The 24,882-nt window shown below is 42.1% G+C and overlaps 2 protein-coding genes across 3 annotated transcripts in view; one reads left to right on the forward strand and one right to left on the reverse strand.

Annotated features, from left to right (window-relative positions):
* Window positions 1–6,336, forward strand: part of LOC119442818 (integrin alpha-5) — a 74,431-nt gene extending 68,095 nt beyond the window's left edge. For both annotated transcript variants that reach the window (XM_049662408.1, XM_049662410.1), the window contains exons 26-27: window positions 1,785–1,907; window positions 3,176–6,336. In XM_049662408.1, the coding sequence (XP_049518365.1) occupies window positions 1,785–1,907; window positions 3,176–3,388 (336 nt within the window). In that variant the 3' untranslated portion in view covers window positions 3,389–6,336. The remainder of the gene's footprint in view (window positions 1–1,784; window positions 1,908–3,175) is intronic.
* Window positions 6,337–9,180: 2,844 nt separating this feature from the next.
* LOC119442822 (integrin alpha-9-like) overlaps window positions 9,181–24,882 on the reverse strand; it is a 31,028-nt gene continuing 15,326 nt past the window's right edge. Inside the window, exons 14-19 of the mRNA XM_037707855.2 lie at window positions 24,485–24,592; window positions 20,336–20,512; window positions 19,176–19,298; window positions 18,204–18,305; window positions 17,536–17,658; window positions 9,181–14,442 (exon numbers count right to left, since the gene is read on the reverse strand). Coding sequence (XP_037563783.1) covers window positions 14,275–14,442; window positions 17,536–17,658; window positions 18,204–18,305; window positions 19,176–19,298; window positions 20,336–20,512; window positions 24,485–24,592 — 801 coding nt within the window. The 3' untranslated portion in view covers window positions 9,181–14,274. The remainder of the gene's footprint in view (window positions 14,443–17,535; window positions 17,659–18,203; window positions 18,306–19,175; window positions 19,299–20,335; window positions 20,513–24,484; window positions 24,593–24,882) is intronic.

The raw sequence follows: 24,882 nt of genomic DNA on the forward strand, positions 1-24,882 counted from the left end.
AGTGTTTCACTATTCTGCGATCATCGAAATAAATTTCATGTGTGTTTGTGAGCAAAGACAAAGACAGCTTCCTACACTTCAACACTGCGCGATGTTACTTTCTTGTCTCACTTTGGTCTCAAATTTCGATATGCAGAGGTCGGACTCAATTCGTGTCATGGTGTGCACCATTTGTCAATCTGTGTGATTAAATTACTCTGTCTAGAAATCACTTAATTGAAATAACTGCAGTTGTTTCAACTAGTCAAGGTCAAGCTCGAACTTCTGAGATCATATTACATTCATCGAGCCGTTCGATAACGAGGAAAGCAACGATATGTAATCTGACAGCTAAGTGACGACACCACTATCGAGTTTCAGAACACAGAAAATTCGGTTACGTCACCGATTTTGCAGCGAATGCCCGACGCTTTATGATTGTCATTTCTTAAGGGGCTCTGATCCACCCCTTGAGCTTGGTGAAATAACATAGTCCGCGGGTAGCATATGCTGCTGTGAAAATCTCAGACAAGTTTTGCTGCCGTACGCGGTGCGAGCGAGCTCGCAAGCGGAGCGTGAAGTCACCTTTCTCTCAAACGCTCTCGTTTCAACAGAGGCCATGATCCTCACTCTCTTCTGTGTGCTTTATTACGTAATAAAACACATTCAAATACACGGCTGCTATTGGTCGCTGCGGTCGGTTACACCGGGGCCGCAGCGGGGTGCTGCCACGAGTCCACTGGCTAAGCGCACTGCGGCTCAGTGAGGACAACCACGTTTGGCTTACGTTTAGCGCGTCGTAGGCACCAAAATCAGAAGTCGTGGCATCTACATTAGTGAAATTTGAACTGCGCGCCACGGTGACGTTTTGAAGGCGGAGCCTATAATGTTTTGTTTTTTCTATTATTATTATATATGCATATGTACATGTCTTCGCACATCTGGTCACATACTTTCAAGCGAGTGCTACTGGATATAACATAGATAGGCGTGCATATAGTAACTTTCAAGTAATTATTCAGGAACATTATGTTCAAATGACTTCCCAGTTCACTCTTGAATAAGCCAAACTGGTTGTGGAGATGCATTGTCCCTGTTGGCTAACCAAGTGGTGTCGTGGTCTCCTCCACTCAAAATAGCAGCAACGGCAGCAGCAGATGACAATGCAAAAAGAAAAAAAGAACGAAACTCTCGCATATCTATGCATACATTTAGCAAAATGAACATAATGGACCTCAAATTTCAATAGGTGAAATCCCTTACTGGATTTCACCTATTGTCTCTTGGCTTGTTCCAGATCCTTTAATTCCTAAAAGCTAGACTAAAACAGAGACGGCGAGATATGGCTTGAGCGCTTTTGAGCCCGGCCGCCTGATGCGAGTGTTAGTGTGTGTTAGGGACCTTAGCACCTTAGTGCATGTAGTGACCTGGTGATAGCGCGGCGCTACTCATAGTACAATCATGGGCCACCGTGATCTCCGATGTGGAGCAACACGCTGTGCCGGAAATTTCGAAGGCCATGTAGCAGCAAGCTATATTGATTTTTGCGGCTATTTATGAGCTGCTGGATTAACTTCATGGTAGAACGGCCGTCTCCAAAGCGGCAGACACAAGTGTGGGTCCTACTCACAGTGCAATATATATATATATATATATATATATATATATATATATATATATATATAAAAATTATGGATATCTTACACTGCCATGCTTCAAAAACACTTGTAATGCGGCAGGCGTGAGTAGCGTTTCGCTGAAATGCAATAAAGGCACGTTTTTCTTTCTTTCTTTTTTTCTGTCAGGTGGCAACTGTCTTCCAGAAGGAAGGTCCACCACCGGCGCAAAAGGTGGCCACCTGGATCATCGCGGCAAGCGCCTTCTCTGGCCTCATCCTCTTCTCTCTGATTATCGCTGGACTGGTTCACGTATGTATATACTTTAGATAACTATATTAACCTGAATTTGCGGCGACATCTACATCCCAGGAATAACCGGTATTGAAACCTTATTTAATGTTTACACAATTAAGAACCCTTGGAATAGCCAGTTAAATTTAACAAAATAACAAACAGAAGGTTTCTGCACAGTTCAATCATAGTTTTATGCATAAATTTTACTCTGAAAGAAACAAGAACTGCTAGACATGCGAGTGCGAAGCACGAGGTGCGTTTCTTTAAATTACCAATGTTTGACTATGGGACAAAACAGCATTTATTTTGCTTGGCAATGTGGGTGCCTAACACAAGTGACCGGAAGCTTTCCGGAGTCACAAGATGCACCAAGTTCACTGCAGCTTCAATGTTATCGCTAACTCTTAGAACAGCTTTTACAACAGCTGTTTGTCGGGTTTGTTGGCTGTTTTCAATCAACTGCTTCAATGAACGTTCATGTGTTGAGCCCCACAAGAAACGAAAATTGGCAAGTTTCCTGTGTCGCTCTTCGCGTTCATTGCCGTAATTTGTATAATTCGAAACACACATGTTTATCAAAGATGCTCAGCCCGCCGTACTTGTGGAGACTAACTACCCGAGAGGAAGCTTTAGCAAGCAGCCGACTCTGTTTTTACTCTTAGGATACAGGTACATGTGAACTGCAGAAACGCTCTCATTAGGCAGCTGTTGAACTGTGTTTAAGGATGTTTGTTTACATGTGTGTTACGACGGACCATGTTCAGGTTTACATCACAAGCCCCACCTCCTTTTATTTATATATATATATATATATCTTCCCTTTTTCATCTTTTATCTTTCTTTTTTTTCTGCGCGGCACACTTGGTTTTGCGTGTCCTGCACTGGATGATTAACCGAAGTCACGTATACATATTGTCAGGAAGTGTGTCATACACAGAGGCGCTTATGCTGGCAGGAAAAACATTGGGCAGGAAGTGGTGGTGAAGCTCCATTGGGAGAAAGGGCGCATGGGCTTTCTAGTTTGAAATATCAGCTGTTTTCACGCCGTGCAGCGGTTTGATACTTCACAAACCACCGCCCTTTTTCTGTTGGTAATGCCCACACATGATGAGAGGCCCTCTAAACACTACTAAATCAAAATCAGTTCAGTGAATGCCAAGTACAATGATTTCTCCGTTATTACACATTTCACAGGCGCAAAATATTTGCTTGCCCGCCTCAGAAATCACATTTTGCATGCAACGGAAGGCTCAAAGTGTTCTGTACATCTTATTTCTTGGCAGTTGGGCTTCTTCCGCCGGCGACAGCGCGAGGCACTGGAGAAGCTTCTGCAGGAGGAGAACGAGAACGAATGGAACGAGTTCACTGTTACGAAAGCCGACGTAGAGGCTGAGAAGGAATTTTTCCGCAAGAGCATGATGATAGGTGCCGCCGACCTGAAAGCGCTCCAGGAACAGATAGAAGGCAGTACTGAAGATGTCAAGGAACTTGGCTGAGCATGACTACTATAACAGCTGGTTGAAAAAGTGGCACGTCAAGCTCCTTGGACGCTTCAGCACATGTTGTATTACTATGGCGACAAGTGAAGTGAAAAGTGTGACCTCTAAACTTTTTGTCATTCAGCGGCGACGGTTCGACGGTTCTGGGACACCTTGCATCTCTCATTTGAGACTATTCTTTGTGAGGCACACAGGAGACTGCACCTTAGCTGAGTGGTGCGCCTGCTACTTGTACAATATGTGGCGACAACTGTTCTGTTGGACCTTCTTTTTTCTTTCTTTTCGCTCTGTGTCCATTGCTTTGGAGAGTAAAAAACGAGGCAGATGCAGAACGATAAGAGGAACATGTATTTAGTCTAGGTCACGAGAGTGTAGAACATTACTCTGACAGAGTGCTTTCGTGTATCAAGCACCAGCCTGGCCCCAATGCGAGCTCAGCAGCAGAGTAAAAGGCATACTGCAGTATACAAATTCACGGGTACAAAATGTCTTCCGTGGTTCAAAATAGCCCAAAGTGATTATTACTGACACGACACATGTCCCTTCAAGCCTGTGCATCCACATTGTGATTTTTGCAAGAAAAAGTGTTAACTGTACATTGCCAGTGGTAAAGTTTGTGTGGAAAACCTTTGTGGCAATGACCTGAACGCACTATGCAACATGTACCTAGACCTAAGAATAATTTTCCGTGGCCTTTGGTTAAAGTGTTTGTTGGTGTACCATCATGTGGCTTTCACTTGCATGTTGCAACAGTACAACTGTAGTGCAGAACGAGATTTGGTGAACCAGTAGCATGTATACACGCTTTCTACTGCTCAGCCTTGTTTTAACAGTGCAATGACAAATGATTGAAGCTTTAAATGAAGTCATTAATGTAATTTAACTACTCATACCAATCTTGACATCAGATATATAGCAGGCAGAAGGAATAATGCCACTACCAAAACTTTTTGTCTTTGCCAGCAGTGGTTTAAATCACCGGTCCATGAGTGCTTGAGTCACACTCCAAGACCTTGAATGACAACATGCTTAGTTTCATCTTCCTTTTGTCTGCAATCCACATATGATTGTGCGCATATGCAGTAGCCTAGCAAAAGCATACAAGACAACAGGCAGGCAAAAAATTATTTCGAGGCAGTTTGTGGAAAATTTTAAATTCCTTTATTTCCATGCTCTACATGTGCAAAATTCTGCTGTTTCATGAACATAATGTCAATTTATTTTATATTTTCTACTGGAAGTAATATTTTGTAATTATATTCACATATGGTGCCACTTAATTGTTTCTTTACCTTAAAGAAGCAGGAGCTGTGCATGGTAGCATTGCAAAAATAAAAGTGGCTTTCTTTTTGGCAGCTGACATGCTGTTGCACTATATGGTATGCCCCTTCTGGCTGGTGAGTGTATCTTGCACCGTGTTTTTTTTTTTTCCTTCAACAACTTAGGCTAACATTAGCTGGGACACCTTGTATGCAGGTTTGAGCGTATGCCTCGGCTATGTGCAACAGAATATGTCGTTTCTACATAATAATTCCATTGTAAGTCAAGCAAGGATTGTGGTTCTACAACTAATGAATTGATGAATGCACTTGTCTTCAGGCAGTACATAATGAAGGATGGGTGATGATTGATGCTGTGTACTTATATTCTGTATTACTGCAATGGTCTCATTTTACTAAACATTAAATAGTTAATGATAGTAATATTTATTTGCATAGTATATATGATATACATGAACATGCTCATGTATTGTAATGTGGTCATGTACTGATTGCAATAAGAACTGGTCTTTTCTTATTCATTCTATATGTGAAGTCTAGTTGAATGTGACCTGCAGTAACTAGTCCTGCCAGAATTATGTGCTAACAGTAGTGTTATCTGCAAGTGGGAAAAAACCAAAGTACCTGCTCTCTGAGCGCCCATAGAATGGTCATTTAGTCATACGACAACCACAAAAAATGGTCATAATTCAGAAAAACTTACCACTGCTAGCAAAAGTTCGGTGCATCATACAGCACCAAACCAATGTTGCCATAACAGACTCACTTGAATAAATATGTGCTATGTGCCAATTATATCACAAGTAGGAGACAACACTATGTGTCATCATTTGACGCAAGGCACTAGTGCTATTTACAATATTAGGGCATCCTAGGTGTTCATAGTTTTTTCTTCCTTACAACAGCGTCATATTTTCTAACAGCAAGTGATGCTTTACAGCCATGCATACTCCCGACAATATACCATGTTCACAGCTTTTGGAAGCATTCCACATTACTTTTGTTTTCTGTTACAACTGCAAGTTTGTCAGTGGTCGTCTTTATGCATCTTCATGTTTTCACATTTCCTCTTATCTAAAGTAAGCGATGATACGCTGATCAGGATTGCACTGTATCTGTGATGTGTGTGTACAGCTTTATTAAGAGCAATGGTCATCTTTTTTTTGCTGTGCTAACCTTGTGATTTGTATTTCACAATTTTTTCAACACTCTAAACATGTCTTCTGCCTGTTCTGTGATGTCCTCTTAGCTTATTTGTGCTGTTCATGTAATGAGTTGTTTATGTCCTAAAAAAAAAACAATCATGTAAACCACCAATGTGAACTTTAGATTGCGTTTTGAATTATGATTATAGATATTTATTACCCTGTTCTAGTGCCACCTTCACATGGCCCGCAACATGAATGTCACATCCATGCCATGTCCTGCTAGTGATAATTCAGTGCAAGTTACAGCAGAGTGGTGGTGTACTTTTTTCACTGTGGAGAACTTCCCCTGGATGCTCCAACTGGTTTTGAGTTGCCACTTATGCATGCACTCCGTGATGGTATGTTCACAACAACCATTCAATGCAACTGGAACTGGTTGCAAATTATGCAACTGTTCACATCAGAGAGGGTGAACCAGCTCTTTGTGGATATGTAAATAAAGTTACAAATCACTTGACTAAGCCTCCTACATTTTGAAGCACCTGCTCCTCCTGGTAACGTAAGGATTGAGACACAGTGCGACACAAATCATTGAGCTAAAATTACTTTCGTTCAGGGGCGGTGAATCGTAACATTAATAACACTATCAATCTCAGGTCTATCTTACGTCAGGCACAAAAATGATTGGGTAATGCGGCATCATCAAAATTGTCGCTGTTACAGGTTGAAGTACAGTTAAACCTGCTTATAACGAACCTCCATATAAGGAATTCCTGGATATAACGAAGTTTTTCTATTCCCCGCTGTTACTCCATAGAAGCACATGTATTTGAGACTCTATGTAATGAATTGGCAGCGGGAGACCACCTCGAAATAACGAATTTTCCCTGCTGACAACCTAAAGATTTCGCCCCAAATGTTTTCATTTTTGTGCGAGCATCAACCGGAAGCACCTTCTTTGCCGCGACGGAATGCGAAGCGGCGGCGGCGCGCTTGGCGCGCTCGTATTTACGGCGACTGCGAGGCGAGAGCGAGCGCACTGCGTGCATGCGTGCGCTAGGCGGGCCTGCATCTCTCGACCCGGCGATCTTGCCGCTGCGGGCGTGACCTTTCCCCCTCCCTTCATTCAAACCTGATCCCGCCGCTTGCTGCAGCTGGCCTAGCCCGCCAAGCCGGCACTCTCCTTATCCAGTTGATGTTGCCGAAGAAAAAAAACAACATTCTTTCTTTTTTTTTCAACACGCTGGCAGCGTCACTCTTCGGTTAATGCGCAAATCTCTGCGCTTTCACTACACTAACCTAACACTAGGCGATACTATAGGGCCGTTTATAATCCAACGCAACGCGAGCGCGCGCGCGTCTGCACGCTACGTCACGTTGGCGAAAACAACCCCCTTTATAGTCGAGTGCACCGGCGCAGCCAACGTAACCGGCGGCTTCCGACGCGCCCAGTGCTGAATTGGCTCCTGACCCATTCGCGCGTTGGTCGCGCCGACTGCGCCGACCCACAATGCCATTTCGCGCGAAGAAGGCGCCCACGCCACTTCGACGACGGTCGTAGACAGCCGTTCAAAGCGGCGTGCAGGCTTGGGATCGTTCTGCGCATGCTCTGAAGTTAACAGCTGACGGCGCGTGCATCGGAGTATAGAGGAGATGGCGTTTCGGCTGGCGCAGCACAACCGGCGTAGCGTGACTGGCCACAAACGATGCTGGCCCACGCACCGGTAACGTCGGACTATAAACGGGCCTTATACGATGCCATCGGTAAGCGGTAAGGATTGAGTAAATACGGCAAGCGTTTATTTTTCGAATTTTCGTGCCGAACCTGCATATAACAAAATCCTCTTTATAACGAAGTTTTTCTGGAATTTGTCAATTTCGTTATATCGAAGTTTAATGCTAATAACATCTACGTATTACTTCAGATATAGAAAATACCAACAGACTCAAAGTTCTTTGTAGCCTTGAGTCATTTACTGCAATAAGCAGTTGACCTGAAATTCTTATCGTTCACTCCACTTCTCTCACTGCTTCAGCAAAGGTTTGGTCTTCACCCTGGTGTTCCCCAAATTTTCTGACTAATTCAGCACCAATTTTCAGTCGTAGCTTCTGTATAATCTTCATCTTCAGCTGACCTCCAACTTCAATTACTCCATTTTGGCACTTCATTACACCAGTTAGGACTGTCTCATGTGTTTGAAACCTTACAACACACATTTTCACATCTTCAAGTCTTTCTATTCCAAACTTCATCCTCCATTACATCTTCCTGTTTGCTGGTGACAGCCTGTCACCTTCTACTTGGGAGCCGGAGGGTTGCACACAGGTGTGAGCCTCAATGGAGGAGAGATACGACTGGCAGCACAGCAAACAAGGATTTAATATGAACAGGATTGGGAAAAGCGTAAAGCACAACACTAAAACCATAACTAACCAAAATGCTGACTCAATACTAAATACAAAACTCCGACTAAATACAAAACTACCAAAAGCCCTATCTCGGTCTCGGAGCCTAACTCCGTCTTAATGTCTCCAAGTCAGTCCTAGCCCTGACACATCAAAGTCTGGCCACCCTAGACTCGGCCTAACTGCGACACAATGCAGAAATGCGGGTTCTTACGGACCGTCGGTTAGAAGTTCCTCTCATCGAGTCCACGTCATTCGGGGTGTCGCTGATGCCGTAAGTGCCGACGACTCGCGGTTCTGTCGACCTGACCGAGTGCGTGGCTGGTGCCCGGGTAGTCGCCGCTGACGTGTCAATTGCCCGGTTAGGCTTCACGGAGCATTCTTCGCCCTCCGTCGATGTGCATGGCGACCCGGTGTCACGGTGATTATCGGTTGATCGGGCTCGGCTGAGGAAGTGGAGTTCTTGCGAAGAAGACCGGAACCACCGTGAGCAGCAGCAGCAGCCGGTCCCAGGAGCTTCGCCCGGACGTCTCCGAGGTCTACAGCCACGTCTGGGCCTTGCCAGCGTCACGAGCTTCGTGGCCGGGCTCTCCGCACTCCCGTCATGAGAGCACAGCTGACAAAGCGACCTTCCAGTCCAAGAGCCACGTCGATAATAATGTTTCATCGCTTCTCCTTCGTGGATTACACCTCGGTTCGCGTGCCTCAAGCGCTCGCGCAGTTTCGAACGCTCAGTCTTATTCGTTTTCGTGTACAGCCAGAGTCCAACTCATGACACAGCCACTCAACTTTGGCGTAACCAGTGTGACGTTACTTTAGTTAGAGACCACCCTGGTTTCATAGAACTGCTTATCGCAGTAAACTTATGTCAGTGTAATGTACACAACACTAAAAACAAAATCAGTTCATTAATTTGGTGCAGTCTTCTAGGCTGCCAAAACAAACATGACAAGAATTTCTTAATAAAACAGTAGACTTTATTCTGGCTCTTTAATACTCCTACAAAAAGATGTGTGAATATAACAGCATTGTAGAAAGACCTAACAGGCAATATTTTCATGTTGAACTTTGCTACATGAAATCTATGCATGATGGCGAAATTAAGAAGACTGATACAGCACTCGACTACAAGGCAATATATTTTGGCTGCAATGAGAATGAAATCAATACACAATGAGCAATGAACACAAGGAACACACTGACAATCGTATGAACTGTCATAAATAACAGATGATCAATCACCCTGTACATTTGTCCCCACATAATATGATCCATGAATTTTAAGTCATAACTCAGCAGCACAATGGCTGCATGCATGGCTTTGTGTACATGCATGATTACATGATGCTAGATATAATCAGTGATATACTAGACCCTTGCCCAAAATTAGAAAAAACAGCAATCACAAAAATGCAGACAGCAATAAATCTAGTACATGACCTATTATAACAAGGAAAAGAAATATAATATTAGTCTCAAAAATCTTCTAAGCTATGCCACTTGATCCCTGAAGATGTGAAACATAAGATAAGACTTGGGCATCTGCCTCGAAAACTAGCTAAACACCTAAAAATGTTATAAAAACAACTATTCAAACTACACAGAAGTACAACCAAAAAGGCGTGTAGCATTAGAGAAATTGCAATATTTTAAAATGATAAAACATGAGGTGAAGTTTAATACCAACAGAGCCATGTTGATACAACTACCAGATGTAGCACATGGATTCACATGACAGTGAGGTAAAGTCCACATAAGTAACATTTGATTACTAATTCTTGACTGAATACCGTTGCTGCAGAAATGGAGCCCATTCTTGGTGCACATTATTATTCACAACTGTTGTAAAGAAATAAATATTCCTTGCACTTACATGTGGCAGAATAGAATGGGAATACCTGATGGCGTGTGGCAACTTTGTGCACCTTGCCACAATGCCTTCAGTTACCGTTCTTTGCTTCTGACTGTCTTTCACTCAACTTTTACAACCTTGGATTGCTTTTACGTATGCCCGAGATTTGCCCATAGTCCTGACACCTCACTGAAAAAACTCACACCCCATAAGTTAGACATCTAACAATCCTTTATGACTGCATGGGAGAATATACAAGCATTTATATAAAATCGAAAATGATCTTATGGCACCAGTGTGTATGAGTTTTGTAGGGCACATAAGCTGCTTTTTAATAAGGCAATCTTCAGAGTTGCCGGTCCGCAACTTCACACGTTTTCTTCTCTGGCTATGTCTTTAATACAGCCTATTTCTCACGCCACCACTCTTTGCTACAGTAAATCAACAGTGTTCAGCATCAGACCACGATTACCACTGCCATAGTAACATTATCAATCAGACATACCGTTTGTATAAAATGTTTATGGATCACGAAATCTGGGAAAAAGCTTAATATTTCTGCAGCCTGCCCAGCTCCATTTTCCTCTTAATGTCAATTAGAATATCTGCTATCCCCGTTTGCTCTCTGATCCACACCACTCTCTTCCCGTCTCTTAATGTCAGGACTAACATTTTTCATTCCAATGGTCTTTGTGCGGACCTCTACATTACACCGACCAGTGGACCGACCACTAGAGTTACAGAATGGATACCAAGAGAACGAAAGCGCAGTCGAGGAGGGCAGAAAACTAGGTGGGGTGATGAAGTTACGAAATTTGCAGGCGCAAGTTGGAATCAGCTAGCGCAAGACGGGTAATTGGAGATCCAGGGAGAGGCCTTCGTCTTGCAGTGGACATAAATATAGGCTGATGATAATGATGATGATTTCCGCAGCCTGCGCATGCATCCTGCTATTACACTTCTAGCCCATAATATGTTCTTAACAACACAGAGTCCTATGGTTTCACTGGCAACGGTCAGAAACTGCTCAGGAATTAAAACATTTCCTCTGATTTCACGGTCCTTAAAACTTTCAATGACAACTGTACTCATAACTGCTTCCCAAATACATGCTGTCATCCTTACAAAAAAAAATGTATTACACAAGCAGCCTTCTCCCTGCTAAGCCTCTCACAATGGTGGAAGATTGTCAGCTTTTAAATGAGCGACACGTACAAGCACACAGAATTGCATGTGTAGACAGTTATGTACAGGCAGAAATGTAATGTAAAACATTACATTGATGTGTGAAGGGCCGCATTATCAAGTGATTGCTTTCAAAGATACTTTCACTTTTGTGGGACGTAGTACCTGGCTCAACATTTCAATAGAGCAACGGGCATTCTGCCCTATGGCACAATTAACTGATTATAATCAGTTATGCCACATGGCAGAATGCCCATTGTTTTAATGATGTAGAATACATTGAAAGTGATACTATCCCCCCCAAAAAACAACCCCAAAATATGGCCGCAGATTTGACATCTATTTGATCCTAAAACTTATTGAACGTGCTCATACTCTGAAAAGCCATCAGAAAGCCAAAGATAAAAGCAGTCGGCATGAGACATTGTGGAATAAGGAAGTTGCAACGAGTATCGCAGTGGAATGAAATTAAGAGAAAAACTTGCACCAACTTAAATGAACGCAATTCTGCTGTAAGAGGCACCACGGTTGAACTTATCAGACTGTGGATACCACGAGAACATAGGTCGTGTCTTTCTTGCCTTTAATACGATCCTTACTTTCTACTATAACAATAGCAACCACAACTTACATATAAAAAACAAGTAACAGCACAAGACATAGGACATAAGAAGGAGATGGAAAATGTGCTGTCTCCATTCTATGTGCTATGTCTTGCGCTGTTACTCATGTTTTGATACATGTACCAACCAACCTAAGTTAGCACTTTATTGCTGACTAACACTTAATTGCTAGGAAGTTTTAAATAACTTCCTAGCAATTCTTTTGTATCAACCCTATCTCTCAAAATGTCAAGAGTGTATCAACATGGCTATGGTTTTGAAAGTCACCTATCAGGTTTTGTTTAATTTTGTAATCTATACACCAGTTTCTCCTACAACATCTATATACATTCTTATCCGCTTAAGTGTAGAAGGACACAATAGTGAATAATAATATCATTCACACAAAGTTTCAGCAAAAGCCAAAGCGTGGTGCCTTTCTCAAGGAACTTAACTCGCAGCAACAAGAGAAGGACACAAGAACACAGCAGCTCAAAGTATGCTTGCCGCATTAGGAGAATATAGAAGATCCCTTTACACAACTGCCATGTATTAACAAAGTGTTTTTAAGCAGCAGTATCATAATTTTCATGATAAATATAATCTATACAATATGAGTAAAAAAATTTAGGTGCTGTATGCAAAAGTTATTCTGCAAGTCAAACTAAAAAAGAAAAAAAAAAACATAATGAAAGGACTAGGGCTGGAATAACATATTTCTTCTGAGGAAACACCAATTTTCATTCTAATTAGCCATGACAAGTGGTTTCTATGTTTACAGTCCTGCATGCACGCATACAACAGCAGCTCAACAGCAGAAAACAAAATAATCAACCCTGCAATTTGTGAAACAGAACTGTTAAAAAACATTCCAGCCCAGGTCTCAATACAGCCAGCACCTCTAGCACATGCACTCATCAAGAAATTTTCTATAAGGCACAATTGTGGCATCAGCTATTTAAGTAGAGATCACAGGATATCATCACATCACCACAGACACCAGTACAACCATACACAACCTTGTTCTAGCAATCAGCTATAGTTGCGCATGTGTCAAAGACTTCAGTTCACTGTTGGCAGTGATAGACTTGATTCTTCAAGGAACAATTGAAGAAGTATCCACATCATGAAACTATGCTAATCAAGGATGCAACACAGGTGTGCCTCTATTCAAAACGATGCTGATCAAAAGCCTCAGACACAGTCATGCTAGACCGAATACAACTGGACTTGGCACTTTCTGTATCCGTACACTATTTACACCATGCACTGTAAATAAACATAGTGAAGTAGTTTTGTCACTGAAACAAAACAAAGATGTCCCCATGGAACAGTGGAAACAACTACTACATACAACAACATTACCTTATTTCCCACAGAACTAGAAATGACTTCGTGTTTAGAAATGCTACCACAGTGTGATCCCTGCAAAACCAAGCAATACAATGTAATACGTAAACCATGTCTTGATATATATCTGTGACCGCAAGTGGCTATGTGCATAAAGTACTTTGTTGCATCCGTGTTCACCTACGAAAGTTAAGCTTCATTGCATTAGCAACTGTAGCAACTATGGATGGGTGGCAGATACTCAGTGCAGGTTTAAGGCATCAGACAGCTCAAAAGCTTTTGTTCAGCTATTCTACAAGCAAGGGTTAAATGTATGCACAGACCAGCAGTGCACCTATGCTCTGGTTTGAATTTCTGCCTCTTCATAAAGGCCTGATAAAATGGATACCTTGACACATATTACATGATTTATCCATAAAATGGGCCATAAAATATTGAAATGCCCTGAGCCATCCTAATCAAGTTTTCTCTTTGATTGCTCCAATTACGTTGCCATTCGATACCTAAAGGCCTCTCTCTAGATGCTATATATTCAGGCAGTTGTCATTATAAAGAAGTGACAATAGGAGCACCTGGCAGTGTTTCAAATACTCTGGAGCACTCCACAGCTGTTATTTCATGCGAAATGGCGGGTATCAAACAGCACCAACACAAAATGTAAGAAGTTGTTCCAAACATTGCCATTTGTGCTTTAGCGTTGTACCCTTACTCCCCTGTCACAAATTTTACACCATCATCTGTCTTACACAACCTATGAAAATATTCCCCAAGAAAACCATGTACGACAAACTGGAATGTCAGAAGAACTCTCCTACTGCTCTAACTTCTAACGGTCCTAATTTAATGTAGATTGTCAGCGTTGTCTAAGATCTCAAAACAAGCTTGTACTGTGTGCTAAGAGCAATATGTCAATGCAGAGCACAGAACAGTGCATTAGAAGGCAGACAACATAGCGAGATACCACAGGTGAAGTGCCCCAGGCAACATGACGACAATGTGACTAGCACAAATGCAATGCTTGAGCATGCTTAGGATTGGCAGACCACCAGCTGGGCTCGCCTCAGGGGTTGTTTTCCGAGCTGAGGAGGCTTGTCCGGGCTTCGGGATCGTCTGAAGGAATGCTGGGCAGAGCCTCTGTTGTGGGTGAATGTGGTGCGCTGCTAGCTGCTAAGGACTCCCGTTTTGAGCGTTCCAATTCTTCTTTGGCTTCTCTCCTGAAGAAGCCACACTGCAGCGAAAGTTGCACGTAGAGAAAGAAACTTCATACAACACTCCTAAAGTGGCCATAATAATACTTCATCTCGTCAATTTCATTCAGTGCAGTGAATGCTATGGGTCTTGTCCGCAAATTTGGAATGCAAACCAAATGCATGTCACAAAATATGGACAAGGGCTTGCCGATATCAAGCTGCTAACTGTTTGATTCAACTGGCGTCACACACATAGCCTGACAATGGCCAGTCCTCTCTTCTGCTTTTTGTTCTTGGTTGACTGACATGACTCATAGTTATTGCTACTTGTGAGATGAAGTATGGGCATGTCAATGTGTTTTGCTGAGTGAATTGATAACAAACATCACAGAAGCAAAAGTTGAACGATGCATGTGATGCCATTTAGTACACAATCATTGCATAGAAGAACAATGCATACCCTATTTTCCTTATCATTCAGGCGCTTTGCACCCAGCACAACTGAGTACACAATACAATAAACTACACTATGCCAGAAGAATGCTAGCCAGAAGAATGCTAGCAATGCTCATAGCATATTGTAATAGGAGAAGAGCGGCATAATCATCATGAGAGGTGTAAACTCAGTTGTTTGCACTGGCAGCAAAAACTATGCATATGGTTATTCATGAAATGGAATGTGATAGCACACACTTAATTGTGTTCAACATAACAGCTCAAATTTTGCTGCATAAAATGGCAGTATAAAGATGACGTAGGACAATAATAACAGAACCAACACGGACCTCCTGTGCGTTCCTCCTTTTGTCCTGTGTCATTTCTGCACTACCGCTGTGACACTGCTTTGCCAGGGAAACTTGCAATCAACTTTACAAACCTTAGAAGCTGTGTAAGCTTGTGCTACTGCAAAATAGCTTGCATTGCACTGCTACACTGTGGGTATTGAGACGCCTTCATGCGCCTAATCCCCCAGCTGACGCATGGTGCTTAGCTCAATCTCCAGGAACTACCATCCCAGTGGCAACATGATGGACATGACTAGCGTGCTGGAGCTACTTTCCCACGCAAACCGTGCATCTCCCTCCCAGCATCAAGTCACTGTGTGAGCACACGTCACTGGGATGCACCGCGATTGGCCACCCGAATGACGACCCCTCCACCAGAGCTTTCTTCCATTGAGCACTTCACTGCTATGGCAGATGCTCAGAGGCCCACAACGAGTTGGTTACATGGGACCTCTGCTCCCCTGACTTCTCAGCCTCGTGCTCAGTGAACCGCTACCCGGTTTGCCCTAGCGCAACGTGCATGTACACTCGATCGGTCTTGAGGTGAGCCTTTCCCCGTGACTGTCGCACTGTGGTGTATTTTGGGTTAATGAACCCGTGTTCATTGGTGATCCGATTCCGGAGCATTCTCTGCATCGTGCTGGAGAGTCGACAAACCGTGCCATAGAGCCTTTGTACGTTGCGGAGTGGAGGAGCCTCGTGCCCTTGCCTGACCGTCACTCGTAGGGTCAGACCCGTACGTATCTTTGCAGGGTAGTTAAACATGCTGTCTTACACTGGGCGTTCGCAAGAGTCAATACCTTTAAGGCAGTTTAAAATAGTTATCGGTCATTATTAATGAAGCCAGTATTATCTCGCATCACAAAGGTGGATAATATCTTTGCCATCCATAAAATGTATGCAGGACCCAATGTTGTAGTGAAGTCTGTACTAAAGTTTCAGTGTATCATCCACAAATGTTTGCAATAACTGCTAAAGAACATCCTTGAAGCAACCAAGGTAATCTAGAATTTGTTTTTCCTATCAGTGCGGGGCCTGTGGATTGGTTCTATAAAACTCTTTTGTTCCTTCCCCCTGCCTCACAAGAAAAACCATATGAAGGCCAACAGACAATTAAGCCAAATGGGGATACAGTTCCCTCTGGTGGCAAGTTGTCTTTCCTTCTGTTTCATTTCTCTTTACTTTCATTATAGAACATATTGCTTTACCACAAATTTAATCTTCATCCATAATTATTTGTATGTGTCATAGAAAAAATAATTCAGCAGGTTCTACATGCTGTGAATAATCAGTTTAAGCAAAGCGTTATTTGGTGTTTGCAAGGAATGCTGTTCCTGATCAGCGACAATTTGCAAGTATAAACCCCACAACAAATTTGGACATGTTCTCATAAGGAAACACCTTGCTGAACATGAACTAAACTTCTGGCCCTCCAACACCCTAGACTACATGTATGACAGAAACTAGAGTCCATTGCGCACACTACAAACCAAACCAAACTTGTTCTGCACAAAGTGTTTCTCAAAGTACTTGTTTGCATGTATGAACAAAACAGTCTCATTCTTGTCTCTATGTATTGACACCACTTGGCTTCGTTATGAGCGAGTGTGCACTCGTATTCTAAGCCATTCTTCACTGCATATTGGCTCTGCTCTGCTTCGAGTTTCTGGACAAAATATTCCAATGTTCTCCTCAGTGCTCATCACTGTGACTAAATGCTGCTATTCGTGGCATTCCTGAGCTAGCATGCACTCACACTGTAAAAAAGTTCTAAACCACTTCAATGAAACAAGCACACCAGCTAACTACCACTACAGCATAGCCAATAAAGATGGTTTAAGCTTTGACCTTTTGATACCCTTCATGCAGGACAGCAGCCAGCACTCGCAAAGTTTGGTCAAAGGCAAAGAAAGATTCGCTTCAAAAAATACTGTCAATTACTCCTATGCTTCCCTTAGCTTTCATCGTGTGTTGGCTTTCATATGGTTGTTAGTAGCAATAATCAAGATTCTCTGTTCCTGTTTCTTCCCACAAAAGAAGTCACTGGATGACAAATCAGGACCGCAACGCTCTGCACAGGGAAGCTAGAAGAACATGTTCTCATACAGCAAGGTGTAGTCTCATTTTGGCAGTCTGCACTCAGCTTTCAATGGTGCTGCTACCCGCGTAGCAAAGAATTCTGGCACTCTTCTCGTTCTCCGCAGCGTATGGCTTTTGTTACTCAAACAAGATGAACAATTTCTGAAGTCTTCAGAACCTTAAGATAGAAGATAGGCATGGCTTTCCAGGCACCTTGTACAACTTTTTGTGTTTTAGAAGCAAGAGATGAAGATGACATGTACTGACCTTGTAAAGAACATAAATGATGACCAAGAGCAGAAGCAAGCCTCCCAGCACTATGAGAAGGTAGATCCACCAAGCCAAGGAGGGCGTTGCAGGTGGGCCTTCTTTGACGAGTGAGGTGACAATCTGCACAAATATAATAATAATAAAAAATGGAAGAACAAGCCAAAAGCAGTTAGCAGATGATATGTAAGCGATAAGGTACACAGCATGATACATAAAGCTGAAGGACTCTTGGCAATGCATCTGCATAATGTTATAAACACATAACCATAGCATTCCAGAAATTAAAACTATATCTTGGTGTGCATTTTTTTTAGAATAGCATTATTAAACACAACATTATATTATTTTTACTGCCCCTCAATCAATTAAGATGAGTAGTCTTGTAAAAAGATAGTGTTAAAGCACTTTCCAGCTAAGCTACTGCTACTATGTCATTTAGTAGCATTACTATGTCCAATACTAGGCAGGGTATTTCTTTCTGAGATTTTAGTAGCACATTGATTAGACGATAAAAATATCCTTTCTAGCAGTGAAAAGATTTTCACAAACAATTCTCAGTAAAAAGTAATTTGCACATATCCACACATCATGTGGCAACAAGGGGCTAAAGAAATTTCAAGTTAAAAGAAATGTTCATGCGAGACAACTATGAGAGTGCAGCATACCATTGCTTGCTTGGGTTGCTGCTTGACATAGTGTGTAAACTCTGTATCATCCAAGATGGTGAGGGAACCATCTGAGATAATGTCTACGGTGTCTGGAATTCCCTATTAAAAATATGACAAGAAACAAAACAATTATTCATAACAATCAAAAGCCATCTTAAACAGGATAACTTTTAATGTCAAATAATTCAAATGTCCATTTTGCCAGAGTAAATCAAAGGAACCTGGCAAAAAATCTATATTATGATATAACCTTGATTTGTATTACACCTAGACACCTGGTTCACTGACTAAAGAAAGAGAGAGGAGAGAGATAATGCAACGAAAGCTCGCTCTGGCCAGCTCACCGAACCTAAACACGCAATTATATGGACTTCACCCACTTACCACGATTATCACCAGGTAGATCTTCACTACTGTGATTAACAACAACTCTCCCAAAGATTCATGCTGTGCAATGTGCGTATACTGCAAACTAAACATTCCTCAGAGCCTGCTCTAGAAGCTTGCACCAAGCATTTTAATGGTACATTTAGCTTGTTGAAATCAAGTGCTCGGAACACATTTGTCTGCTTCACTCAGAGCACCACGCTCCAGCTCAGAGCTCTCGGCGCCCTCTTTCAAGCTGGAAGCAGTGACTGAGGTCCCAACAGAATTCCAGTCACGTGGCTGATCTGATTTATCTATCAGCAGCTCGATGTTCTGCTCAAGCAGGCCTTCCTTTGGCTTTAATTTAGAGGGATCAACAACATTGCAAACCAAGTTGGAGCGCAGCAGTAACCAGCTAAATGCACCAACCAGCTAAATGCACCACAAGACCAGGAAGCTCATTCTTGTTCGTGTTCATTCTGTTCCAGTGAAAACTAACATGCGTGCATGCACACGCTCATCCACATGCACACATACCCAAGGCCAGCCGGTAAAGCACATAGAGCAATGCAAAAGAGAACATAAAAGCGTAGTTCTACTCACCACCTGCTCCATAATTCGGGTGACATTTATGATCATGTTCAGTTCAATTTTAGCCACCTTGTTCTTGTCAGTGAATGGGCCCATCTGGCAGGTGAAGCTCTTGCACTCGGCACCCGAGCAGTCCTGCAGAAAATGTGAAGCCACTGACTCATGTGCTTTCTTTAATTCTTAATAGATGCCAATATTACTTCCTTTACCTCCTTGCTGGTTTATGATTGCACCATACACTGTGGCACAGCATAGAGGAGAGAGGACTGTTCTGCACTTCTTTAACTTCAGTAAAGAAGCAAGCCCCGCGTGAACCGCGATGAATGCAATGGTGAATGGGGTGGAATTTCAAGACAAGCCAACAACATTGGCCCCTGAGTGCAACAACAACGGCTTTTTGCTGCTAAATTTATGGATCCCATATAACAAACTTGTGGATCTCATATCAGTTTTGTTGTACAAAGAGGTATCAAATTTGACGGTGTGCGATAATGTATGACATTGAATAAAAAAAAGTATATGCCCCTACTGAAGTAGTGTGCAGTGTGCCCTCCAGCTACACACACTATGCCTGGAACACCTCAAAGCACCTTAGTGTGCTGCCACTTGAACAGTGGCAATGTCCTTTGCAACATGCATGTAGTTCCATGAAACTGTCTGGTCCAACAAAAGGTCATAGTGCACAAACTGACTGATGATGTAACTGGCGTTATGAGAGTGGTAACAGATGCTATAACAGTAAAGTTATGTTATCTCAGACCACTACATTACACAAGTGTATTGTACCGCTGTTACTGTCCCTACATAAATGCCAACAAAGGTACTGCACGTAGCCAAATGAATGAATGAATGAATGAATGCAGCCTCAAAATAATCCTCAAATATGCCAGCCTACAAGTATGCTTAGTTCATTTAGCTACATTCAATTTTGCTAATTCAGTAAGTTTGTGTCCACTGAACTTAATGTTCCTGAAGGAGATCTATAAGGAGTTTGTAATGTTTTTAATGCATTTTATTTAATAATGCAGATCGCAGGGTGAGGCCTTCGTCCTGCAGTGGACATTAAATATAGGCTGATGATGATGATGGTGATGATGAAACCAATTAAAACACACAATGTACAATCACAAAATATCAGAGGGGCCCAAGAAAAATAAACACAATATGCTCACCAGTGTCAGTGTCTTGATTTGAGCCACAGGAAAGTGACTCTCTAGAATTGCAAGCGGCTTTGCTTCCCTGCGCTGCCTTGTGGTAGGTGGCTCTGTGGTGGATGAAGAGCGCTTGCGTAGGCTTGCCACTGAGCTGTTACAGCTGCCACCAACTTTAGTTCGACTCCCGTCATCAGCCTGGATCAAAGTAAAACAGATACCGAACTCAGGTGACAGGTCATGTAAAACGTGGCTGCAACACTCAACAGTCGTGAGACATGTAGGACGACATCCTCCTACAAACGTAAATGGTGCATTGTCAAATATTGGTTAAATGCTATACTAATTGCAGAACTACATCTCTATGCAACTCTTACTCTCACTTTACTCCCCTTGCATCTATGCAGTATGTGTACAGCATTGTCCAGTCTGAGGGCAACATTCTCATAAGTATTCACACCCTCGGAACAGCTTAAAATTGGCACAGGGATTTCCAGAATAGCTTTTCACTAATAGATATACGTATGCACAGTGGGGTGTGGCCTCATTTGTTTTCCTTGGAGTAAAATAAATGTTGAAGTTATAGCGGAATGGATATTATAAGGCATTTTTTTTTAAGTCCTTATGGCCCTGCACATTTACTTTTAAAATAAGAATTCGAAATGCATTAAACAGTTTCGCCAGTCATAAGACTACTACTAGTCATAAGTTTCACCAGTCATAAGTATGAGTGTTAAAAACCTCAAAAAAAGAATTCATAAACTTTTTCCTTGATTGTTCAACCCCAAATTTCTTCTATAAGAACAGTGCCACGTGAAACATCTTTGTTCCTGCAGCCTCTGCCACCAAACATCTGAGCTCGAGTTCCAGACGTCGCAAATATGCAGTAAACGAAAACTTTCCACATGTACTTCATTTGTTACAAAATATGTTAATAAGTCCAGTCAATTTACACATGTTAAAATAAAGCAAGATACACACACACAATTCATTGCGCCTTTTAATTGAAATTCTGGGAATAAAAGATTTACAGCTCTGATACACATATGTTAATGGAACCCAAGCAACCACGGATATCCATGGGACGTCCACAAGTCCGAATGTCCATCCTTCTAAATATTCATCACGGAGGTCCAAAGGACGTATAAGAAACGTCCATATCCCGTTTGGATGTCCAGAGAACATTCCATCGGGATGTCGGGGGATTATCCTGTTTTGAACGTCCCCTGGCTGTACATAAATGGGCATGCCTAGGAATTAAGTTAAAGATATTGATCAATCTCCTAGCTAATACGAAAAGAATATAGTTGGAAATTGTAAAGGTTCGTAATTCATTTTACATTTTCATGTTTCTGCACTCATAATCTGAGTTATTTCTGCAAGGCAAAACGAGTAGCTGACACATCCTTGGAACTTAAGACGACCGTTATGCACTGCAGCATGAAGCATAACTGATCTCAAAGGCTATGCTTTCACTGGCTGCATGAAAAATACACCATAGACGCCACATACTCTTAGACAATCTCTAAGGCTATGCTTTTGATATAACATTGTTATTTGAATTCAGCGAAAGCGATTTTGGAGCCGGAATCACGTCACAGACGTTTGGTTTTTAGACGCCACTTATTCCCGAAACAATTAATTATTTCAGTGCTTAATTTTGATTTCTTTGAAATCCTTGGCAATGCATGCTGTTCGACAACAGTGGATCGTTGACAACAGTTCGACAATCCAATCCAAGTTGCAGCCATCGTCCCATCATTTTAATGGCAGCGAAGCGCCGGTGCAGTGTCGGTTCGTTTGCCATCTTCACAGCCTGCCCGAAGTCACCTGCTCAGCTATTGAGGTATGACAGCTACATCTATCTCTATTTGAGCCATTGGAGTACCTGTACGTGTTTTGTTCACAGGTGCCATCAAGCCCTAAAGTGAGGGGAAAGCCATACACGCGAAAGACTTCGGATCTCGGATCTCGCGCCGGCAGCTAGCAGTCAATAGCCGGAAAAATTGCAAATCCAGAATGGTGCAGCGGTGCATGTACATGTACGTCGCATACATGCGTTAACATGTGTTGTTGTCCTATCCGTGCGAATGTTTGTGTGCCTTGCGATGTTTGCCATTGTACAGAGGCAGCATCAGAATTTAATGCGGATTGTAGCATGACGCGAATCCCGACCTCGGGCCCGGCAGCAATATGCTGCTAGCCACTCACTAGCGCAGCGGGTATTAAAGATCCTTATAGCATTAAATTAAATGTACTTATGTTTAAAGAGGTCAAAATCATTTACCATTCTGCTCTCGCTAAGTGCAAGTACTGGCTGTACTGTTATAAAAATTCATTTGTGGTGGACATTTCCGCATCTAATTATGGTTATGTGTATTGGCTCTGCCGATATATCGTTCTTGTAGCCAAAGCACGAAACGTTCGCAGTTCCAAGTGTCATGCAAGTAATGTTTTTCTTTCCAAGCTGCTGAGTGAAAAAAAAAAATGCTCCTTGTATGCAAATAATAAATTTTAATTATTGGTAAACAATACATAAATTACTCGAGCTAGCAGAAGTGGCAGGGCTTTCTGTGTTCAAACTTTTCATCCCAATGAGTTTGCAGGTGCGCCATATTTTATATTTTCACATCTTTGAAAATGCGTTCTATTACTGACACGTTGTACATATCTGTGTTTGAATGATATCTTACATTACTCTGTGTAGACTTGTTTATGTCTGTATTAAGTAATCCTGTTTAATCAGTGCAAAACGAGACAAAGGACGACAAAGAAGGTGGGACGAAGACAGTGTTTGTCTTTGTCCCACCTTTTTTGCCGTCCCTTGTCTAGCCCATTCTCATACCTTACTGAATTAGGTAAGCCTTGATGCTTACACTTCCACTACAGCATTGTGCTGTCTTTTTGTGGTTTCCGCCACACGTTTATTCTTGCTTGCGAGTTATTTTTCTTTATTCTAAAGCATGTACTTATAATGAATCTTCCTAGGATTTGACAGTACGAAAAAGTAAAATAAGTATGATAATCACATGAGACTTCATTTAGTTGTCTTTCCCACATTTGTTAGACTGTTTAACATGTTGAAAGGAGTTTCTATTTTTGTTTTTTATGTCTTCGCACTGTATTAACTTCAGTCATATCTAGGTCTGCAAATTTCCTTTATATCAGCATGTATGCTATGAACAGTATTCATGTGTGCTTTGTGGACTTTTTAACATAAGGTGGCAGTAAATGATTTGTATTTTGAAGCTGGTGTGGGCGCGCTTTTTTGGTTTACACACACACACACACACACACACACACACACACGCACACGCAAACACACACGCACACAAACACACACACACACACACGCACGCACGCAAACACACACACAAACACACACGCAAACACACACGCAAACACACACCGTCCGAAATACGTCCGCCACAGGATCCCATTTCGTATGTCCGATGGATGTACAAATTTGTTTTTTTTTTGGATATCCATCGGACGTCCGATGGACGTCTGTTAGATTTGCGGACGTCCATCAGAGGTCCGTTATATCAGAAAAGGATATCCATAGGACGTCCGAAGGATATCCGTGGTTGCTTGGGAAGCGAATGAGGCACGTCATATTGCCTACAGTGGCAGTGCACTGCTCAACACACTGACAGAGAATGCGGTGCTGGAGCCAGCACCAAACACTGTCCACTACAAAGGCAGCAATAGCTCTAAACTGCAGGAAACAACACACTATGATCACAGCAGATCAGTCACACAGATTCTTGTGCACCAGTGTGCAATATGTTCCGGTGTTAAAGACAACACACATTAAGTAGAATTCTGCCTTCGATTATCACTGAGACATGGCATAAAGGCCCACAGAATGACACTTTATGTACAAATGTATGTCCGATAGTTATAATAAGCCGCTGCTTTCTGATAAAGGTAAAGAAATTATTCAGTTATATTGGCTTTATTACTGGCTAAGTGTTCCCCTTTAAAGGTGGACATTAGTGTACCTGCCACTTCCTTCACAACATGTTCTACAGGGCTACTAGCACAGGCATTGCTTTTCACAAAAAGCTAGTACACAATTAATGCCAAATGTACAATTAAGACACATAGTGACAAACAGCTGTTCCACAAGTAAGCAAGTGAGCACACTAACAAGAATTAAAAACTCACCGTCACACTCAGAAGGGTCATAAAATTGGCGCCATGCCCTACAATCCTGAGCGGTACAGATATTGTAATAGCAACTTTGTTAATTGGGCTGTCATAGTACTTAACCATCTGTAAGAAGAAAAAAAAAATCGGCATGAGTAAATACATGTCTCCAAAAATAACAGCCACCACCTAGTTAAGTCTAGCGAGCAAAAATTGTGCAGCTAAAGCAAGGAATAGAGCTACTGCATGCGTCATGGTTTAATTAAATAGATCAAAAACAGAGAGATATAAATGAGGCACCAGTTCTTGATGCCATAGAAAATAAAATAAATTATGTAACATAATTTCAATTAGGAAAGTTATGTTGCAGCACAAAGAAGTATGCATGACAAGATGACTAAGTATGCTTTATTTCC

The sequence above is a fragment of the Dermacentor silvarum genome, chromosome 2 (genome assembly GCF_013339745.2).
Source record: "Dermacentor silvarum isolate Dsil-2018 chromosome 2, BIME_Dsil_1.4, whole genome shotgun sequence".
In the NCBI taxonomy this organism is placed as follows: domain Eukaryota; kingdom Metazoa; phylum Arthropoda; class Arachnida; order Ixodida; family Ixodidae; genus Dermacentor; species Dermacentor silvarum.